The 17,017-nt window shown below is 50.6% G+C and overlaps 3 protein-coding genes across 8 annotated transcripts in view; 1 reads left to right on the top strand and 2 right to left on the bottom strand.

The window, feature by feature from the left end:
- Nucleotides 1-36: 36 nt before the first annotated feature.
- GLTP (glycolipid transfer protein) lies at nucleotides 37-4,444 on the bottom strand. Its single transcript, XM_026114616.2, has 5 exons — nucleotides 4,231-4,444; nucleotides 2,400-2,461; nucleotides 1,886-2,019; nucleotides 989-1,139; nucleotides 37-412 (listed from the first exon to the last, which is right to left on the bottom strand). Exons 1-5 carry the CDS (start codon nucleotides 4,331-4,333, stop codon nucleotides 230-232), a joined length of 633 nt encoding a protein of 210 aa, XP_025970401.1. The 5' UTR covers nucleotides 4,334-4,444; the 3' UTR covers nucleotides 37-229.
- Nucleotides 4,445-5,904: 1,460 nt separating this feature from the next.
- TCHP (trichoplein keratin filament binding) lies at nucleotides 5,905-13,331 on the top strand. Of its 2 annotated transcripts, XM_064521877.1 has the most exons (12): nucleotides 5,905-6,143; nucleotides 6,701-6,911; nucleotides 7,005-7,061; nucleotides 7,773-7,841; nucleotides 8,706-8,879; nucleotides 9,415-9,527; nucleotides 9,846-9,912; nucleotides 10,194-10,366; nucleotides 10,500-10,581; nucleotides 10,838-11,023; nucleotides 11,407-11,550; nucleotides 12,262-13,331. In XM_064521877.1, exons 1-12 carry the CDS (start codon nucleotides 5,935-5,937, stop codon nucleotides 12,292-12,294), a joined length of 1,518 nt encoding a protein of 505 aa, XP_064377947.1. In that variant the 5' UTR covers nucleotides 5,905-5,934; the 3' UTR covers nucleotides 12,295-13,331. The 2 variants fall into 2 exon arrangements, with proteins under 2 accessions (XP_064377947.1, XP_064377948.1); XM_064521878.1 differs by lacking the exon at nucleotides 7,005-7,061.
- Nucleotides 13,239-17,017, bottom strand: part of GIT2 (GIT ArfGAP 2) — a 35,975-nt gene continuing 32,196 nt past the window's right edge. For all 5 annotated transcript variants that reach the window (XM_026114460.2, XM_026114463.2, XM_064521874.1 and 2 more), the window contains one exon: nucleotides 13,239-16,542. In XM_026114460.2, coding sequence (XP_025970245.1) covers nucleotides 16,330-16,542 — 213 coding nt within the window. In that variant the 3' untranslated portion in view covers nucleotides 13,239-16,329. The remainder of the gene's footprint in view (nucleotides 16,543-17,017) is intronic.

Here is a 17,017-nt window from a genome sequence, read left to right as displayed (position 1 = left end):
TTTTCTCTTTTGTACAAAGCTTGTGAAATTCTGAGATGACTTGGGATACCGTTGTTTTATTGCTGTATTCCCCATAGAAAATTATTTTTTAAAAAACGGGCTATCCACTGCAGATCCACAGCAGAATCAGTCATCTGCCAGCGGGCAAGAGCCCTGCTTGTCACAGTGATTAAGACGTAGGTAGTAATCGTTGCACCTCATTCTCAGCTGTCCAAGTGCTGTGCAGGCGTTAGGCTTTGTAGTTCAGCTCCGCGTTCATTTTTATATACATTTCATAGATCGCATCCAGGATGGGGGCGACCCTCGATACAAACTGATGGATCTTCTCTATGGTCTCCTCCTCCTTCAATTCTTTACCCTTCTCTAAAGCCTTAAGCAAATCCGACTTGTAGGGAAGAGCATAGACTGAGCCCTACAAAACAGGGGGAAAAGGGTAAGACGGTTAGAAGAGAGCTCTGCGGCAGCGGCAGCCGGGGAGAGCACCTGCCGCGGGAGGGCCGGTCCCACAAAGCTGATAAACGCCCCGAGCTTGTCAGCTTGTGCGGAAACCTTCAGTCCAGAGCAGCTTCCTCCGCACACAGCACCCTCCGAGCCACCCATCCCAGCACACCGCCACCGGCACCGCCGGCAGGGCCCCGCTGCGCACAAGCCCCTTGTGACAGACCCCTCTTAGGTTCTGCTCCCCTGCGTCTCCGAGCCAGGGCCAGGACTCCCCGGGGCTCCCGGGCCGACCGCAGCGGTAGCAGCCTCCGACCGGGTGCCCCAAACAGCCACGGCGCTGGGGGAGGCCTGCTGGAGCCTCGCCAAGGCTCCCCGGCAGCGCTGTCCAGAATAAATGACGGGTCTCTGCCTCTAAGCGTGGTCCCAAGCCCTTAGTTATCCCAAAGCAGGTCCCTGCTCAGAGCTACGAGCGCAGAGCGTTTGGCCGCAAAGAAGCGCCGCTTCGGCCAGGCTCCGCGGCAGCCCCAGCGGAGAAGCAGACACTCACGGTGAAGAGCTTTTGCAACATCCAGCCGTGGTATTTCTTCAGAGCAATCTCATAAGCTTTCAAGGCGTTCACTCTGATGAGGTTCGGGTGCTCCTCATCCCTCTCACCATCAGAGATGCTCTGCAGCAGAACTAGCATGAACTTCAGGCCCCTGTGTGGAAAGCAGAGCTGTCAGGCACGGAAACTGGCCACGTCCGCTGGATGAGACCCTTCCTAGGCGCCTGCAGGTTCCCGTGCTCCCGGCAAAGGCAGGCCCCGCGGGGCGCCTGGATGACTCCAACGAGCACAGGGCTCCTGTGTTTGCGATGCCGCCTTCAGCAAGGCCATCACCCGAGTTATCGCACCTGCTACGCGCTCACGAGCCCCGTGTGGTCCAGCCACTTCCAGAAACCCGTGGCTCAGGCAACATCCCGCTCGGAGGAGGTTTAAGCAAGTGGCGAAGCCTCAAGGCCAGCTGGAGTTTAGTGGAATGTAAATACGTGTTCATCTGAACAGTCAAAAGGAGAACATCGGCCAAGGTCAGACCTTTAAACACACTGCTGAACTCCAGCACGAGCGGAGCTGAGACCTGCCTGGCTCAAGGAGCTCGGCGCTTTTCTGCTGGCGCGGCCAACGCGTCAGCCTGCTCCCGCGAAACACATCTCCCCTTGCTGCCTCGCTCAAGCCCAGCCCAAAGGGACTGACCAGGCCTGGGCGGTTTGGACTCCGAGGCCGAGACACCCTCCACACCCAGAGCAAACGGTCCTCAAGGAAGGGGCACACGCCAGCATTTCTTTAGCTAGTCCAAAGCCAGGGCAGCAGGTATTCTCTGCAACAGCCTCCCGTCGGCATTCGAATCGCTCCTTGAGCACGAGACACACCCCAGAGCCCAGCACAGCTTCTGACGCCGTGAGTCACCTTTTCAGCCACATCAGCGCCAGCGTTGCGCCCGTCTTGGGCCACGCCGAGCCGTACATCTCCTTCTCCACTTCCAGGATGTTCTGCAACGTCTTGAACTTGGCAGGGTTGGATTCATAAACCGCTCGGATTTTCTGAAACGATCACAGAAGGGAGCCGTCAGGTTTGGAGTCTCCGGGGAAGGAGAGCAGCGGGGTTAGCGCTCTCAGCCGCTTACGGCGGCAGCTCGGGCAGACGCGTCCCGCGATGCTTGCAGCAAGCACCACAGCTGCTAGCTGGTGGTTTCGCTCATAAACCCAGCTAATAAACGTGACCGAGAACAGCCACTGCAGGGCCCGGAAGCCCCCATGGAAAGGAGCCCTTTCGAACACCTCCGGATCTTGCCTCTCCATTCCCAAAGCATCTCTGCCTCAGCGGAGTTCACCCCGTCCAAGTACGCCTGACGCAGGAGGAGGTGCGTTAGAGGGACCGGAGCGTAGGTGAGGAATCAGAGCTCTCGTGCACCCTTTCATACCTTGATATTCCCGGCTAGGTCTGCTTTGACCGGCGAGTACACGATGGGTGTCCCGAGGCAGTCTGCGGGAGCAGAGGGAGAGGAAAACCGGTCATTAGGGCCACACAAGAGACGCCACAAAGCCAACAAGCTTCACCTTAGCAGCAGGCAAAAGGCACCAAGAGACACGTGGATCAGGCTGGAAGGGGCCGCTCAGGTTTCACGCAAGGCCCCGGGAGCAGCTGCTCTGGGAGGGGGTTGCCAGGATGCGACGGAGCAGGGATGCGAAATTTGGGCCGAAAGAGCAGTCGTTTAGCTTTGCACTCATCTCCCAACCCCAACGACATGCAGAGCCTCCGAGGACCGGCCAGCACTCTCGGGCTGGGAGCGTGTTACCCCGAGGGAGCTAACGCAGCGATATCCCGCGCTAAACACGCAGCGACGACGCTGCTTTCGCGGAGGGAAGCTGCTCTCGGGGGGCCGCCGCGGTGGGGGCTGCTCCGGGCACCGCCAGCACTACTCGCCGCCGGCTCCAGAGCCTCCGCTCTCCCGAAACTCGGGGGATTTCGCAGACCAGCACCGCCCGCTCCCGCGGCACTCAGGACCCCTCCTGCCAGCGACCAGCCCACACCCTGCTCCAGCCTCTCGCAGTGCCGGCAGCATAATAGCGGACATTGTGGGAGGCCGGCAGCTCCCGGAGCAGGACGGCACCGGCTGCCGCGGCGCGAGGGCGGTCGCGCAGCACCAGGCCGCAGCAGCGCGGGGGGCAGCCGGGCGGGGGGGGCTGCGCCGGGCCCCACCACCGGTACCAGCGAAAGGCCGGGGCTGTCCCAGCGCCGCCACGAGCGCGGCCCGGCGGGACTCGGCACCGCGGGCCCTCGAGGCCGAGCGCCCCAAGGCAGCGGGGCCGCTCGGCGTCACGGCGGGCGGGGGCTCCGCGAGGCCGCCCCGGGCTTCGCCAAACCGCGGCACACGCCGACGGCCCGTTCGACGCCCTGCGCCGAGACGGGGGTTTAGGGGGAGCTGGCGAGGACGAGGGCCGGCTCCCGGGTGCGTCTTGGCGCGGCTGCTCGGCGGGTTCGACGGGCCGCTGCCGTCTGCCTGGCCCGGGGCGGCCGTGATGCAACGCCGGCTGCGCTGGGGCCTGCCTCGACGGAGCCCGGCACCGGGACGGGGGAGCCGGGGGGGCACGGGATGGGGGACACCCAGAGCAGGGACGGGGGGGGGACACCCAGCACCGGGACAGGGGGGAAACCAGCACCTTGGGGCCCCCAGCACCGGGATGGGTTGGGGGGGGGGACACCCAGGACTTTAGGTGCCGCAGCACTGGGATGGGACAGGATGGGGGGAGACACCCAGGACTTCGGGGGCCTCCAGCACCGGGAGAGGATGGGGGGGGACACCCAGGACTTTGGGGGCCCCCACCACCAGGATGGGATGGGGGGGGACACCCAGCACCTCAGGGTCCCAGCACAGGGACAGGGGGGAACCCAGCACCTTGGGGCCCCCAAGGGGGGGACACTCAGGACTTTGGGGGCCCCAGCACCGGGACGGGATGGGGGGGGACACCCAGCACGGGGACAGGGGGGAAACCAGCACCTCGGGGCCCCCGGGACAGGACGGGACGGGGGGGACACCCAGGACTTCGGCGGCCCCGGGCACCGGGACGGGACGGGGGGGCCCCAGGAGTAGGGACCCCCCGGGCAGGGCCACCCGCAGCCCGGGACGGCTCGGCCCGGTGTGGCAGCGGGTCCGAGCCCTGCCGCTCTGCCCGGGCCCCGGTAGCCGGTGTCCCGGTCCCGCGGCCCCCGGCCACCTGTCCCCCCCGGCGGCGGGCGGCCCGGCGGCTCACCGAAGAAGGGCGGCAGGTGCGCCACGGCCTCCAGGAAGGGCAGCGTCTCGATCTGCCTGTCGGCCGGCAGCGGCTTGAACTCGTGCTCCAGCAGCAGCGCCATGGCCCGCACCGCGACCGGCACCGCGACCGGGACCGGGACGCGAACCGGCAGCGCGAGCCGAACCGGCAGCGCCACTGCCGCGCGGGGCGGGGCGGGGCGGGGCGGGGCGCAGCCGCCAGACCCCCGAGCGGCCCGAGGCCCCGCCCCTACCAATCGCCGCGCACGGCCCGCCCCACCGCCAGCCAATCAGGCCTCGGGGGCGGGCCTCGCCCCACGGCCGGGGCGGGGGTGGGCACGGGGCGGGGTCGCGACGCGGCCTGTCGCGACAGAGCCGGCGAGGCGGCCCTCGGAGCGGTTGCGAAGAGCTGTGGAAATCTGGGCCTGGAGCCCCGACGGCGCGTGGAAATCAGTGTCGCCCTGGCGACGCGTGTTGGCAGAACTGCTTGCTCCTCTTCCTTCTTTATTTATCCTCTCTTGGCCCCGCACCAGACGCCCCTTTCCTGGCCTTAACGAAGCCTTCTCATCTAGTTGTTAATTATTTAGGGAGGATAAATTTTTTATATAGGCCAGATGGTTTGATTAGCACATAGCTCACTGTCTCGGCGAGATCCGGCGTATGCTAAATAAACAAACAAACCTAAACCCTAACACGCAAGTGATTCATTTTAAGCATCTCTCCCAAAAGTTGGAGGTGGGAAAATCACATCAAATTCTTGCCCAGAGAGGTCTGAATTTGCCCAGTTACTTCGTCTCCACAGCTGAAGGAAGAAAAGAACATCGTGAAATGAAAGTTGAGGGAGAAGAGACAGTAAGAAATGCAGAAAAACTGATTAAATCTATTAAGACTGGATTTGGGGAGGGCATTTGTCAGTGACAGGGTCCCAGATATTTTTTACCACGCCGTTCTTGAAAAAGAAGTCACGGGAGGGTACTGATCTTTGCTCATTCGTCTTAAGAGATGTTATCACGCGGAGAAAAATAAAAAGTTGGCTGAGCAGGAGCACGTGGAGGGTGTTGGCACGGTATCACCAGGAAGGGCAGGAGCCGCGGGAGCCGCGCTGCCGGGCTTCCCCTGGCTCCGACGGTGCAAACATCTCCCCCGCTCCTACGCCGCGAAGCACAGGAGCCACGCTCGGTCCGATGCATGCTGCGGTGTGCCCGAGCCCAACCTCCCCTGTTTCTCACTGACGTGTGATTTGAACGTTTCCGATTAATAATAAATTATCGATGTTGTTGTTTTAATGCGGCTTTTGTGTCTCGGAAGATGGAATGAAACTCCGCCGCTGGCACTGAGCCGGTGCCAGTTCTGGCACTGACAGAAACATAAACCTTTAACCTGCCTGAAATATTTACAGCACAATAAATGCTTAAAGCGCCGGAAGCTCTGAAACGGGGTAAGGTTTTAAGGCACAACAAACACCCAAGATAGCAGCAAGTATCTAAGGCGTCTCCAATAGCCCAGATCAGGGAGCCCTTTAAATCCCTTTTGGACGTCGTGGAGGTGTGGGAATGGCTCGAAGACGCTCAGGAGACGGCGGCGGCCAGGCCCGCCGGGTCGGCGAAGGACATGGGCCCGACATGGCACCAGCCCCCGCGGGCGCACCGCGCGGCGGCCGCGCTTGTCCCTCGGCGGCGCCCGTAGCCGCCCCGGAAGCGTTGCCATGGCGGCGCGGCCGTTGGTGGTGGCGCGCGGCCCCGCCATGGCGCTGGCGCCGCCGGGCCGGGCCCTGGAGTGGCGGCGGGCGCGGCAGCGCGAGCTGGCGGCGCGGAGCCGCCTGCAGTGGGAGCGGGCCAGCCGCTACTTCGCCCGCGCCGGGCTGTGCAGCGCCAAGCAGGCCCAGTGGAGCTCGCCGCGCGCCCTCCCGCTGAGGTGCCGGCGGGGGAGTGGGGGCAGGGGCCGGGGGCACCGGAGACCGGGGCTGGGCACCGGGACAGACCGGAGAGCGGGGGGGGGGGGGGATGAGGGAGCGGGGACGGGAACTGGGGGGAAGCGAAGACCGGGGGAAAGCGGCGACCGGGGGCCTCGGGCGGGGGCCGGGGACCAGAGACCGGGGGGAATCGGGGGGCAGGGGCCGGGGACCGGGGGGAGACCGGAGACCGGGGGGGGGAACCAGGGTGCAAGGGACCGGGAGGAACCGGAGACCGGGGGGAACCGGGGGGCAGGGGACAGGGGGAGACCAGACACCGGGGGGAACCGAAGACCGGGGGGGATCAGGGTGCAAGGGACCGGGGGGAACCGGAGACCGGGGGGAACGGAGGGCAGGGGACAGGGGGAGACGGGGGGGAACCGAGGGGACGGGGACCGGAGACAGGGGGGAACTGGGGGGCCGAGGACAGGGGGAGACTGGAAACGGGGGAGCACCGGCGGGACCGGAGACCGGAGGGGACGGGGGTCCCGGGGGTCCCTGACGGCCGCGCGCCCCTCAGCGCGGCGGCGGCGCGGCGGGAGGCGGCGGAGGCTGCGGCGCAGCTGGAGCAGCGGCGGGCGCGGCTGCGGCGGCTGCTGGCCGAGGAGCGGGAGGCGCTGGCGGCCGAGCTGCGGGAGCTGCGGCGCGGCCGGGGCCGGGCGCCGGGGCCCGCCGGCATGCGGCAGCGCAGCGAGGAGCTGCGGGCGGCCCGGGAGCAGCGGCGGCGGCAGGTGAGGGCGTCGCTCAGCGAGCGGCGGGGCTGGGAGGCTTCAGTGCCTGAAGTTACCGTGTGCACTGACCTGACCCCCCTCGCGTGTCTCCAGGTAGCTGAGGAGCTGCTGTACGAGCACTGGAGGAGGAACAATGCTGAGCTCCGGGAGGTGACGTTATTGCCTTCCTATTCCCTGCTGTCTTGCACTTATTAAACCCGATTTTACAATTTGAACAGTATCATGTATCCACTATTGTAGTTCATCTTGAATCACAGCAGAGCAATCGTTGGGTGTTCTGATAAGCAAAGGACAAAGAAGTAGGTAAAATGGCTTAACCGTGTAAGAACTCGCTTCAAAGCAGGCATTCTTCAAAAACCGTGAGAAATCTGTTCTGACACTGAGAACAGGTTTTCAGGGCCTGTGGCTTATGTAACCGAATATTTTTGACATTCTTGCTTTATTAAAAAAAAAAAAAAAGCTTTGCAGCAAGATTTCTGAGGTTTTGCAGCAATACAGCTCTAGCCATCTTTTCTGTATTTGGTGGATAAAATTCCTGTGTAAAAATTTCAGATGCTTTTTGAAGCTGTACCTGAAATGTCTGTAGTGCCCCTTTTTTTCTGCTGACCTGCTCCAGCTGCCACATTTCCAGTTTTAGTGTCACTGTACTGTTTCCCAGAGCTGGCATGCGGCACCGGGCCTCAGCTCGCGGTCCGGTGGAGGCTGAGGGCAGCCGGACGAGCTGTGCCGCTGCGGAGGGCCATCCCCAGGGGCTCCTGGCGCTAAGGACGTGCCGGGAGGGTCTCCAGATCGTCCCATCTCGATCTTGCTGGCAAAGAGTCCCTGGCACTAATGGTGATGCTGATACGTTGTTTTTTCCAGATTGAGTCAGAGCTGCACAAGAAGCACGTGATAGACGCTTGGGGCGATCAGCTAATGCAGAAGAAGCAGGTACGCTGGGCCCACTCGGGCGCTGCGGTCGCTGGGGGTCTCCGGTGGAATCGTGGTATCTGTGAGCAGAGGCGTGTTTTACACTACGTGCCTGTTAATGTAGTTCGCAGACACCTTGCCTTCCTGTAAGGATGTGAATAGGACGTGGAAGGAATAGGAGGATTTGCCTGCTTCTTCGTTTTGTACCCGTTGTCAAATAATGACTTATGTTGCCTTGCTCATTCCCATAACAATAGGAAGTTCTGATTTCCACAGAACAACAGTAGTTGTTAACAGGAAGGATGCTTTTAATTAAGAGTCATCATTCCTAGCTAACATACATACTATTTGTCTCCTAGAAAATCCAGTGATACTGTCTGCTAAACATGTGTTGCATGGTTGTGTGGCACTCGGTGCTCCTCTGTGACAGCTCCCTGCAGTGCACAACTGAGGGCCAAACTTCAAGAAGTTGGTGTTTGGAATATACAAATACTAGATACAATAATTTTGATTTGAAAGAATAATAAAGGTCTTCAATTAAAGAAACATTTCAGTTAACTAACAGAAATAATAATGTAGGTCTTTGTAAGAAACTGAGTGTGTTTATATACAAAACATCATTAGACTAACACCACATCACCTGTGCTTAGCATCAGAGCTGTGCGGGGTCCTGCTAAAGCTCTGTCTAGTCCAGTGTCCACTTTCAGACAGTAGTCATCAGATGGTCTTGCTTTGTCCTTATATTCTTTCCCAATATTTTGTTCCACGTTCTCCAAATACATTACAGCTTGCAGGAATCTGTGATTTGTGGATTTCCTGAGCCAGAGGTGGTTTCTTTGTGTTTAGCCTAACTTTAAACGCTGTGCTTTCTTTTGGCTCGATAAGCAAGAAGCAACTGAACAAGAAGAGAAAAAACGATATGAAAATGAATATGAAATTGCGCGGAGGGAAGCACTGGAAAGAATGAGACAAGAGGAAGAAAAGCGTCGGCTGGAAGAGAAGAAGCAAGCAGAGGCATTACTTCAACAAATAGAAGAACTGAAATTACAGGAGACGGAGGTAACCTTTAGTTTCTCCTCATTTGAGAAGGAAGTTTGTTTTTTTGCTTGTGAATACAGCAACACTGACCTGACTTTTTCCTTCCGGGTTTCTGTTAGATTGCACCAGGAACAAAGTAAGCTGTGATAAGCTGTGCATGATGTAGACCTTTGCCTTGACAGTGCCATGTTCATTGAAATCTAGTAGCCTTTATTTGCTCCTCTTGAAACGTGATCGCCGTTTTGTGTTGCATCAGATGAGAAACTTCATAGAAACTTCTGTTTGTGATACGTTCATGCTGAAGGCTTTGCTCAGCTGGAGCTGCTCACTGTCTCTCTTGTGCTATGCGCCAGTAAGACAGGAGTGAATTTAATGTGGGATATTTACTGCAAAGAGGATTTTGTCTGCTTGCAAAGGAGTCGAGTTCTTGGAACCACTCCTGCTGCTGGTGGTAAAACATGGTACAAACACATGGTACAAAGGCTGCCTCTGGGATATCTTAGCTCTTTAAAGTGCTGTTTCTTAATTGTTTTTTTCCCCTTTTTTAAAATACTAGGCAACAAAACTGAAAAAAGAACAAGAGAATTTAATAAAGCAGAAGTGGGAGCTGGAGAACTTAGAAGAAGAAAGGAAACAAATGGAAGAGCACCGGAAGAAGACAGAGCTTGGGTACAGTATAGCGTGTAGCTCATTTCAGTAGGGCTTGGATAGAATCTATTCCTGTGTCCATAATAGTACTTGCTGCATGAGGAGATACTGCAAATAGCAGTGGTAGGTTTTAAATATTTGGGTTTTCTTGATGCAAGCACCCAGAACAGCAAATGAGCAAATTACATTGGTGCAATTACTTGATTTCTGTTTGTATTAGAAGTAGCAGGAACTGCTAGCATCTCCACCTCTATTGCCTGTAATACTGCATATTGGTATATACAGTAATACAGGGCTTTAGAGTCAGTTCGAGTGTTTTCTCTTTTTTTTCTGTTTCAGTCGCTTTTTGAGGCATCAGTGTAATGCTCAATTAAAGAGACGTGCCCAGCAGATACAAGAGGAGCTGGTAAGAGGAGATCCTCCTTCATTTATGTCACAGATACTGTGCATTGAAGATGCTTGTTTCTCGGGTTTCATGTGTCTGCCGCCTCTGCCTACAGATAATTAGTCAGCAAGCCCCTTCTGGCTTGTGAACGGGGCTGGAGCACAAAGATCAGAGAAGCTGGCAGGCTGAGTGTTTTCCTGAGCACGCCCTTGACGCTGTGTCACTGATAATTTTTACACAGAGAAGCCTGGTGCACGGGTTAAGCCTGTTGCATTGCTGTTAATCTTTTGACTTTTCTTTAGGAGACAGACAGGCAAATTTTATTAGCCCTCCTGGAGAAAGAAGATGAGGATCAGCGCCTCCAATCTGCAAGACGAGAACGGGCTATTGCAGATGCTGCCTGGATGAAACGTGTCATCGAGGAACAACTCCAGTTAGAAAAGGAGAGAGAAGCAGAGCTACAGACTATTTTTAGGTGAGTCTATGCACGCTTAAAAAAAATTGAATGCTCCTCTAACGTAGAGGGTAGCTCATCTATGACCATGGAGTATACTTTTTTTTTAAACTGTAAATTAAACCTTAGAGATAATTCTTCATCTCCCCTTTAGAGAAGAAGCTAAAAAAGTATGGGAAAAGAGGGAAGAAGAATGGGAAAGAGAAAAGAAGGCCAGAGATCGTCTGATGAGTGAGGTGATGACCTTTTTTAATGACGTGTCTCTCTCCCTTCTATGAAGCCATCATTCCAGCTGTACTACTTAAAGCGAGACTCCTGAGGATTACAACCCCCTGTCAATTAGTTCAGTACCAGGGACAGAGTTTTCTATTTGTCTTTATATTTTCCGAGAACTGTTTCAACTGTCTACACTGAGATTTCTTCAGTTTTGCCTCTGAGTTTGACCCCTTTCTTGACTGATGTCTTCTCCCTTAATCCCCTCACTCCAAAAAGGTCCTTGCAGGCAGACAGCGGCAGATCCAAGAAAAGATGGAGTTAAACAGAAGGGCCCAAGAAGAGTCTGTAAAGTATCGAGAGCAACTGATTAAAGAGCTTGAGGAGGCCAAAGAACTGACTAGGCGAGAGAGAGAGCAAGAAGAGGAATTAAAGTCAGCTCGCAAACAGGAGTTGGAAGCTCAGGTACGGTTCAGTTTTCAGGTGTGTACCCCAGATGTATATGAGGTGCTGTTGCAATACACTTAGCTATTGCTTCTGGAAAGTACATGGGAAAGTACTACAGCAGAAAATGGCTTGGCTTCTGAGAGGTCAGTTAAGGAAGCTTCAGAATCTAAGTGGACAAACAGACTCTCTAGCCAGTTCTGCTGAAGTTTCCAAACACAAGTGGATTTGTCCCTTAACGTGTTAGCTAAAGACCAGGCAGACAATACTCAGTACACTCATTAAACCTGGTTGTGTTAGAAACCTTAGTGCTAGAGCGCTGCTTTGAAATGCAAGTGCAACTTCTGGAGTAGTCTGTGCGTCTGTGATCTAGCTTTAATAGCCCACATCTCTGCTACCCTTAGCTGACAGAACGCCACTTACAAGAACAAGAAGAGCAGCAGCGCCAGAGAGAGGAAGAAGAAGAAGAGAGATTAATAAAGCAGCACTGTGAGGAGTTAGTGCAGCAAGAGGCCAAGCGCATGGCTGAGCAAGGATATCGCAACAGGGTAAATACCATTATGGGAAATCCTACACTTACAGCATCATAATACTTAAGCATATCAGGAAGTGTGACAATCCTCATGTAAGCAGGATTTTTATTATTTCTAATCGGTAGCTTAGTTGCCCTGCAGTGCCAAAGGAGAATGCTAGACCCATTCTTTCCCTTGGAGCTATTTTTAACAGAACTCTACAGCTCTGTCTCATGAAATGCTTTTCTCTTTTGCTGATACTGATGATTAAAGTCCTAACTTTCTTAATTTTTGAGGCAGACTTCTTGCTACTGCCTTAAATGACATTCTAATTATTCTAGCCCTTAGCAGCTGCAATAGAACAGTTGCTACAGCGCATCTCAGAGCTGTTTAGTATTTTTCCCTCTTTATCACATTCTGTCTAGTTCCAAAAACTAAGCTGTATTTGAATTAAGCTGCTTAAAAGCCTCATGCCAAGCAGATCACATTTTTCATTCTAAATGATGAGCTACTGTATGGAGTAGCTTGCTTCTTAGTAATTTATTAGATAGTAGTTAAAAGAACCAGAGAAGTGTGGAATTGGATGGTATTGCCTTAAATTCTCAACCCTTAAAAGTTACTGATAGATTTTTCTTTAAAGACTATCTGTACTGTATGTATTTTCTCTGCATGCTTAATAGCACATGTATGGAAGATTAATTCTAGAGTCCTTAAAGTGTGCATGACTTTTTGTTTTGACTCCATTAGCTCTACAGTCATCCAAAAGCAGCATGGACCTGAAGATTCCTCTCCTTTATACTTCAGGAATGAGCAATGAATGAATCTGCATACTACAAAAAGAAAATTCTGAGGAATCAAGAAACTCCTTATATAATGATGGTTTTGGAATCACCCACAATGACTCTAAGACTACATGGAGTAGAAATAAGATATCTGAAATTATTTAGCTGTGGCCTAGCTGAACAGCAGATCACAGTTCTGCTGGCTCCAGTGAACTGAGAGGTGTGAGCATGCATTTAGGACTCCACCCTGAACTGCTTCAGTTACTTTCTGTTCAGGAGTTGTGATGTTTTATTTTAGTACATGCTACAGTGAATCAAAACATTCAACAGGAAGAACAGCAAAGGAAATAAAACTTGCAGTTGGTTGTAAAAATATGAAAGAATGCCCACCTGCTGCAGAGCAGTGACTCTAAGCCACTATGGGTTGCGTGTTGTATTTAAAGTCAAACTCCTACCTCTGAAAAGCAGTATGTACCCTAGAAGCCCAGCTATTGCTTCATAACATATATTGCAAATCAGTGAGATAGATAATGCATGCTGTAGCGCTACTTCTTAATATGTCAGTTCAGTTCCACTTCAGAATGTGTTGAGGACTTCAGTAAAGGATTTTTTTCTTGTTTTTACAAATAATGAGTAATTGCAAGCTGAACAACTGTTAGTTTCCTTATATAAGCAAACTGCTGCAGCCACAGGAGCGTGCGAGTCTTAGCGATAATGCACTTCACTCCTTGATGTCATTGTGGGCAATGGCAGCTTAAGCTCAGGCCAAGCACTTCCCTGGTAAAGCAGACTCAAATCTGTGCAAGTCACGTTGCCATAGGAGTGTTAGACGTTCGTGCTATTTTAGCACTGTAGCCTTTACTCAACTAATGGAACTTTTTCAGTATCTTTTCTTCACAAAACAAGCAGTCAAATAACCCAGAATAATTTTACACGACGAAATGATTTTAGCATTTTATAGTAATACAGTAAACAAAAGATTGTCAGAAGGTACAGCCAGAATGACACTGATAAATACAAGTTTGTGAAAAGGCATTTTCACTTTCCTATGCAGCATTTTGTCGGGGGGGGGAGGGAGGGGGAAGAAAGATCAAATCATAAAATAAAAATCACCTTTGTTGTTTCAGGTATTGCAGTATCCTCTGACCTGCAGTGCTACATAACTTGAGGGCTAATGTACTACTTAGTTCCACAATTATTTTTGATACACTCTGCCTGGTTGTGAAAAGACCTGATAAAGCACATGAGCATTTGCTCAGACCATGCTTCTGTTCTAGTGATAGCTAAGAAAATTTCATATCCCACATCAAACTGGCTCTGGAGCAATGACAAACGGTGATGATGACCAATCTAGAACAGGCATTTGTCCGGAGAAGGTGGAGTTTACCAGCAATGTTGTTTATGTGACAGAATGGGAAATTGACTGCAGTTTGGCCATAAATTATTTTAGAAAATCTGTAGCTAGTGTAGTGAGAACAAGAGCTTGCAGTTAAAGTTAGCTTTTGTTTTGGCACAGGCAAGTTTAAACAACTGATAACTAGAAATCAGGTAAGGATATGTTAAAGAAAAGCATATAATGATGTCCTGAGAGATTCAAAAATACCATCCACAAAAATCTTTCAATGATGCCAATTTAAAAGAAAAAAAATCTTAAAAGGAGATTATGTACTGATAATTCTGAAACAGGTTTTAAATATTTATTTTCTACAGTTCTAATCCCAGCCTGTTTGCATTCCTGCAAATCTAGAAACAGTTCTAGGATTCAGAAGTGCAGGAAGAAAAGAGAGATCATGAGGAGGATTAATTTACTAGATTTTCATCTAATCTCTCTCCATCCCTCTTCCCTCAAACTTAAAATACTTTAAAAAGGCAGCTATTTACAACATTTAAGAATCCAACAATACTGTGGCACTTGGGCAATGTTTGTATGTACACACAAACGCAAGTATGATTTTAAAAGGAAAGAACCACTGAAGTTTAGTTCTTGTTTGTTAACCTAAACATGGCAGATTTTCACCAGAAAGCCTTAAAGAATAATGCTAGAATATGCCAGACCTGTCTATGGAAAAACAGATAGCCATTTCTGAATCAAGTGTTTCAGTGAAGACTGGCTGAATATTCACATATAGACGGACAATATGACAACACTTACATAGATACTGCTGGCTAACAGAGAGAGGGCAGAGAATATAGCAATATATGTATAGTTTGTGGTCCTATAATTTTTGGAACTAGAGGAAAGAGTCATAAGATTACTTATAACAAGGAAAGGTCTTCTGTTTGGTGGAAAACTCACATTTCACAAGCTTTGCCATGTTTATATGTTAATAGGCATGACATGCGGGATTTATGAAATCTTGTAGCATCAAAAATATCAAAATACTCATCAACTGGGGTTTTGCTTTGAAAAAGCAGCTGACTACAACTCATCTGTTCTCTCATTTCAGTTAGCAAATCAAGATCTTTTTCCTCTGAACTCCACAACACTTGTGGAGCAACAAAGCAAGCAAAGTTGTCAAAACACTCAACCAGATGAAAAATTATTGTAAGATCAATTTCCATCCTCACTGTTGTGCAGCCCCACTACAGACAGCAGCACTGATGTGTCCGTCATGATCCTTCCGATGTTGTTTTCAGATCACTGAAACAGCTCTGGGGTCAAGCTGGTAAGGTAAAACACTTTCCCATATTAACTACTGACATGTCATTATCTCTGTTTCGTAAGTTTGATTTTCAGCTAAAGCACTGCTTTAAGTAGCTACCAGTTAAACTGACATGACAGGCTATTTGAAAATGACAGCACACTTTCACATGGGACACATTAGGAGGCAAAATATCACTGATTCTTCATGGAATTTAGACTCCTAAGGAACTATCATTTTTGAAAGTATGGACTTACACAATTTTTGGAAATTTTTATAAACTTAGGAATTGAAAAAAATGAAACATACACTGACATTTGTTATCTATCTACATTTCTGATAGGTGACTGATCTTGAGTTATTCCACATGTAGCTTGTCAAATTTTGAGAACTTTGCATGAAAGTTCCTGGATATAAAATCTTTCCACACTTGGATACACTGAGGTACAAAGGCAATATACTATGGCAGACATAGCTTCCTTTGAACTGGCACTCTTCTAATTTCCTTTTTTTTTTTCCCCCCATAATTATCACAGAGATCTTCAGTAAAATTGCTTCTCAATAGATATTGAATAATGCTGCTACAAACAAAATTTTGCCTTGAAGATGACACTAAATGGTAATAAAATTCTGTAGGAAACTTCAGAATGAGTTACTAAATCAGAAACAAAGGATAGTATTTTAACCACTAATGCCCTAAAGTAACATCAAACATATATATTAATGGCATAGTGACAACTAAAAGAAATAACTATTAAATTTTAAATTCCTTCCAAAACAGATAAAGTGACAAAAGACCTTGTATAGTTACATTTAATAAGCTTGGATGCCCACAACTACTATTGTTTCAGCAGACTAAAAATGTATTATTGCACAACAGTTGATATGGGGACAGATAACACTCAGCTTGTATTCCGTTATGAGAAGGACTACAAAACTTCTTTCTGCTGTTTAGCAGCTATGTTCCTGGAGCCTTCAGAGCCTCGTTTCACTGCGAGTGAGGCTCCAGGATGTACCGAGCAAAGGCGAGATTCTGCCCTCTGATATGTGCAGTTGACTTCAATGGGAATTGTGCAAGCAATATCTGAAAGCAGAATATGGCCCTAAGGAAATCTCTTATAAGAGCTTGATACAACGTTGGTATGTGATATTGGCTCAACAGCTATTTGCAACATGCTATTATCTGTAACTAAACTGGCAACACAGGCACAAAATAAGGCAGTGGGTTAAATTAATCATTAAAATTGTTAGAAAACATGCAAAAATAATACTGAATTAAAAAAGAAAAGTTTTTTGCCCCTTTAGTTTTCTTGTAAAAATCTGAATAGTTCCACACCTATATTTGAAATTCAACCTTTAAAAAAAACAAGACTAAAAAAATCAAGGGTGACTCAGTTGTTGTTCTCTTTGGTTGTGATGGTAACCAGTTGTTTAGCAGCCTTGGCAATGTCATACGCACACTGGATAACTTGCTGAGTGACCAGCTGGATGTCTGTCGTAGGGCAGGTCTCCACAGGAAGGGTTTTTTTGCATTCAGATTGCAGTCTGTAGGCACTAGATGTCAGCAGACGCAATGAAGTCCTTACCAGTTCAGATTTGGGTTTCTGGGAAAGTAACAGTTGAAGCAGATAGAACAAAACTGTTTTAGGATCACTTTTAATTAGCCAGTAGTTGTGAACAAATGTTCTTTAATACAGGACAGCTGCTGCTAGGGCTCTCTCCGTTCTGGGATTTCTCTCTGAGCTGTATGAGCTGTTATGAGCAATCACTACAATCAGAGACATGGGATAGGGGTGGATAAAACAAGTTCCCAGAATTTCTCTTCTTTCATCCCAGTGACATATCAAACTACTGTAAGGCAGCATGCAGCAAATAGTGCTTAATGCTCTGATTTAGGAGGTTATCCATACAAATTGTCTAATGCCCATTTACTGCTTCCCAGCCCACACCCTGGCTCAGATGGGGAGGCCAGGACAGAGCATGTACAAGACGACGAGTCCAGATAGGCACAACAGCATGAGATTTTCCTGGTAATTTTACATGTGAAAACACTGCTTTTGGATTAGGCCAATTAACATT

Source organism: Dromaius novaehollandiae, chromosome 17 (assembly GCF_036370855.1).
Source record: "Dromaius novaehollandiae isolate bDroNov1 chromosome 17, bDroNov1.hap1, whole genome shotgun sequence".
Taxonomy (NCBI): Eukaryota; Metazoa; Chordata; class Aves; order Casuariiformes; family Dromaiidae; genus Dromaius; species Dromaius novaehollandiae.
This window is presented reverse-complemented; position numbering and strand designations above follow the sequence as displayed.

Coding starts and splice junctions, on each gene's coding strand:
- TCHP (XM_064521877.1), top strand. CDS start 5,935: ATGGCGGCGCGGCCGTTGGTGGTGGCGCGCGGCCCCGCCATGGCGCTG. Junction 6,144..6,700: donor CCGCGCGCCCTCCCGCTGAG/GTGCCGGCGGGG, acceptor CGCGCCCCTCAG/CGCGGCGGCGGCGCGGCGGG. Junction 11,024..11,406: donor AACAGGAGTTGGAAGCTCAG/GTACGGTTCAGT, acceptor TGCTACCCTTAG/CTGACAGAACGCCACTTACA.
- GLTP (XM_026114616.2), bottom strand. CDS start 4,333: ATGGCGCTGCTGCTGGAGCACGAGTTCAAGCCGCTGCCGGCCGACAGG. Junction 2,462..4,230: donor GCACCTGCCGCCCTTCTTCG/GTGAGCCGCCGG, acceptor CTGCTCCCGCAG/ACTGCCTCGGGACACCCATC. Junction 2,020..2,399: donor ACCTAGCCGGGAATATCAAG/GTATGAAAGGGT, acceptor TGATCGTTTCAG/AAAATCCGAGCGGTTTATGA.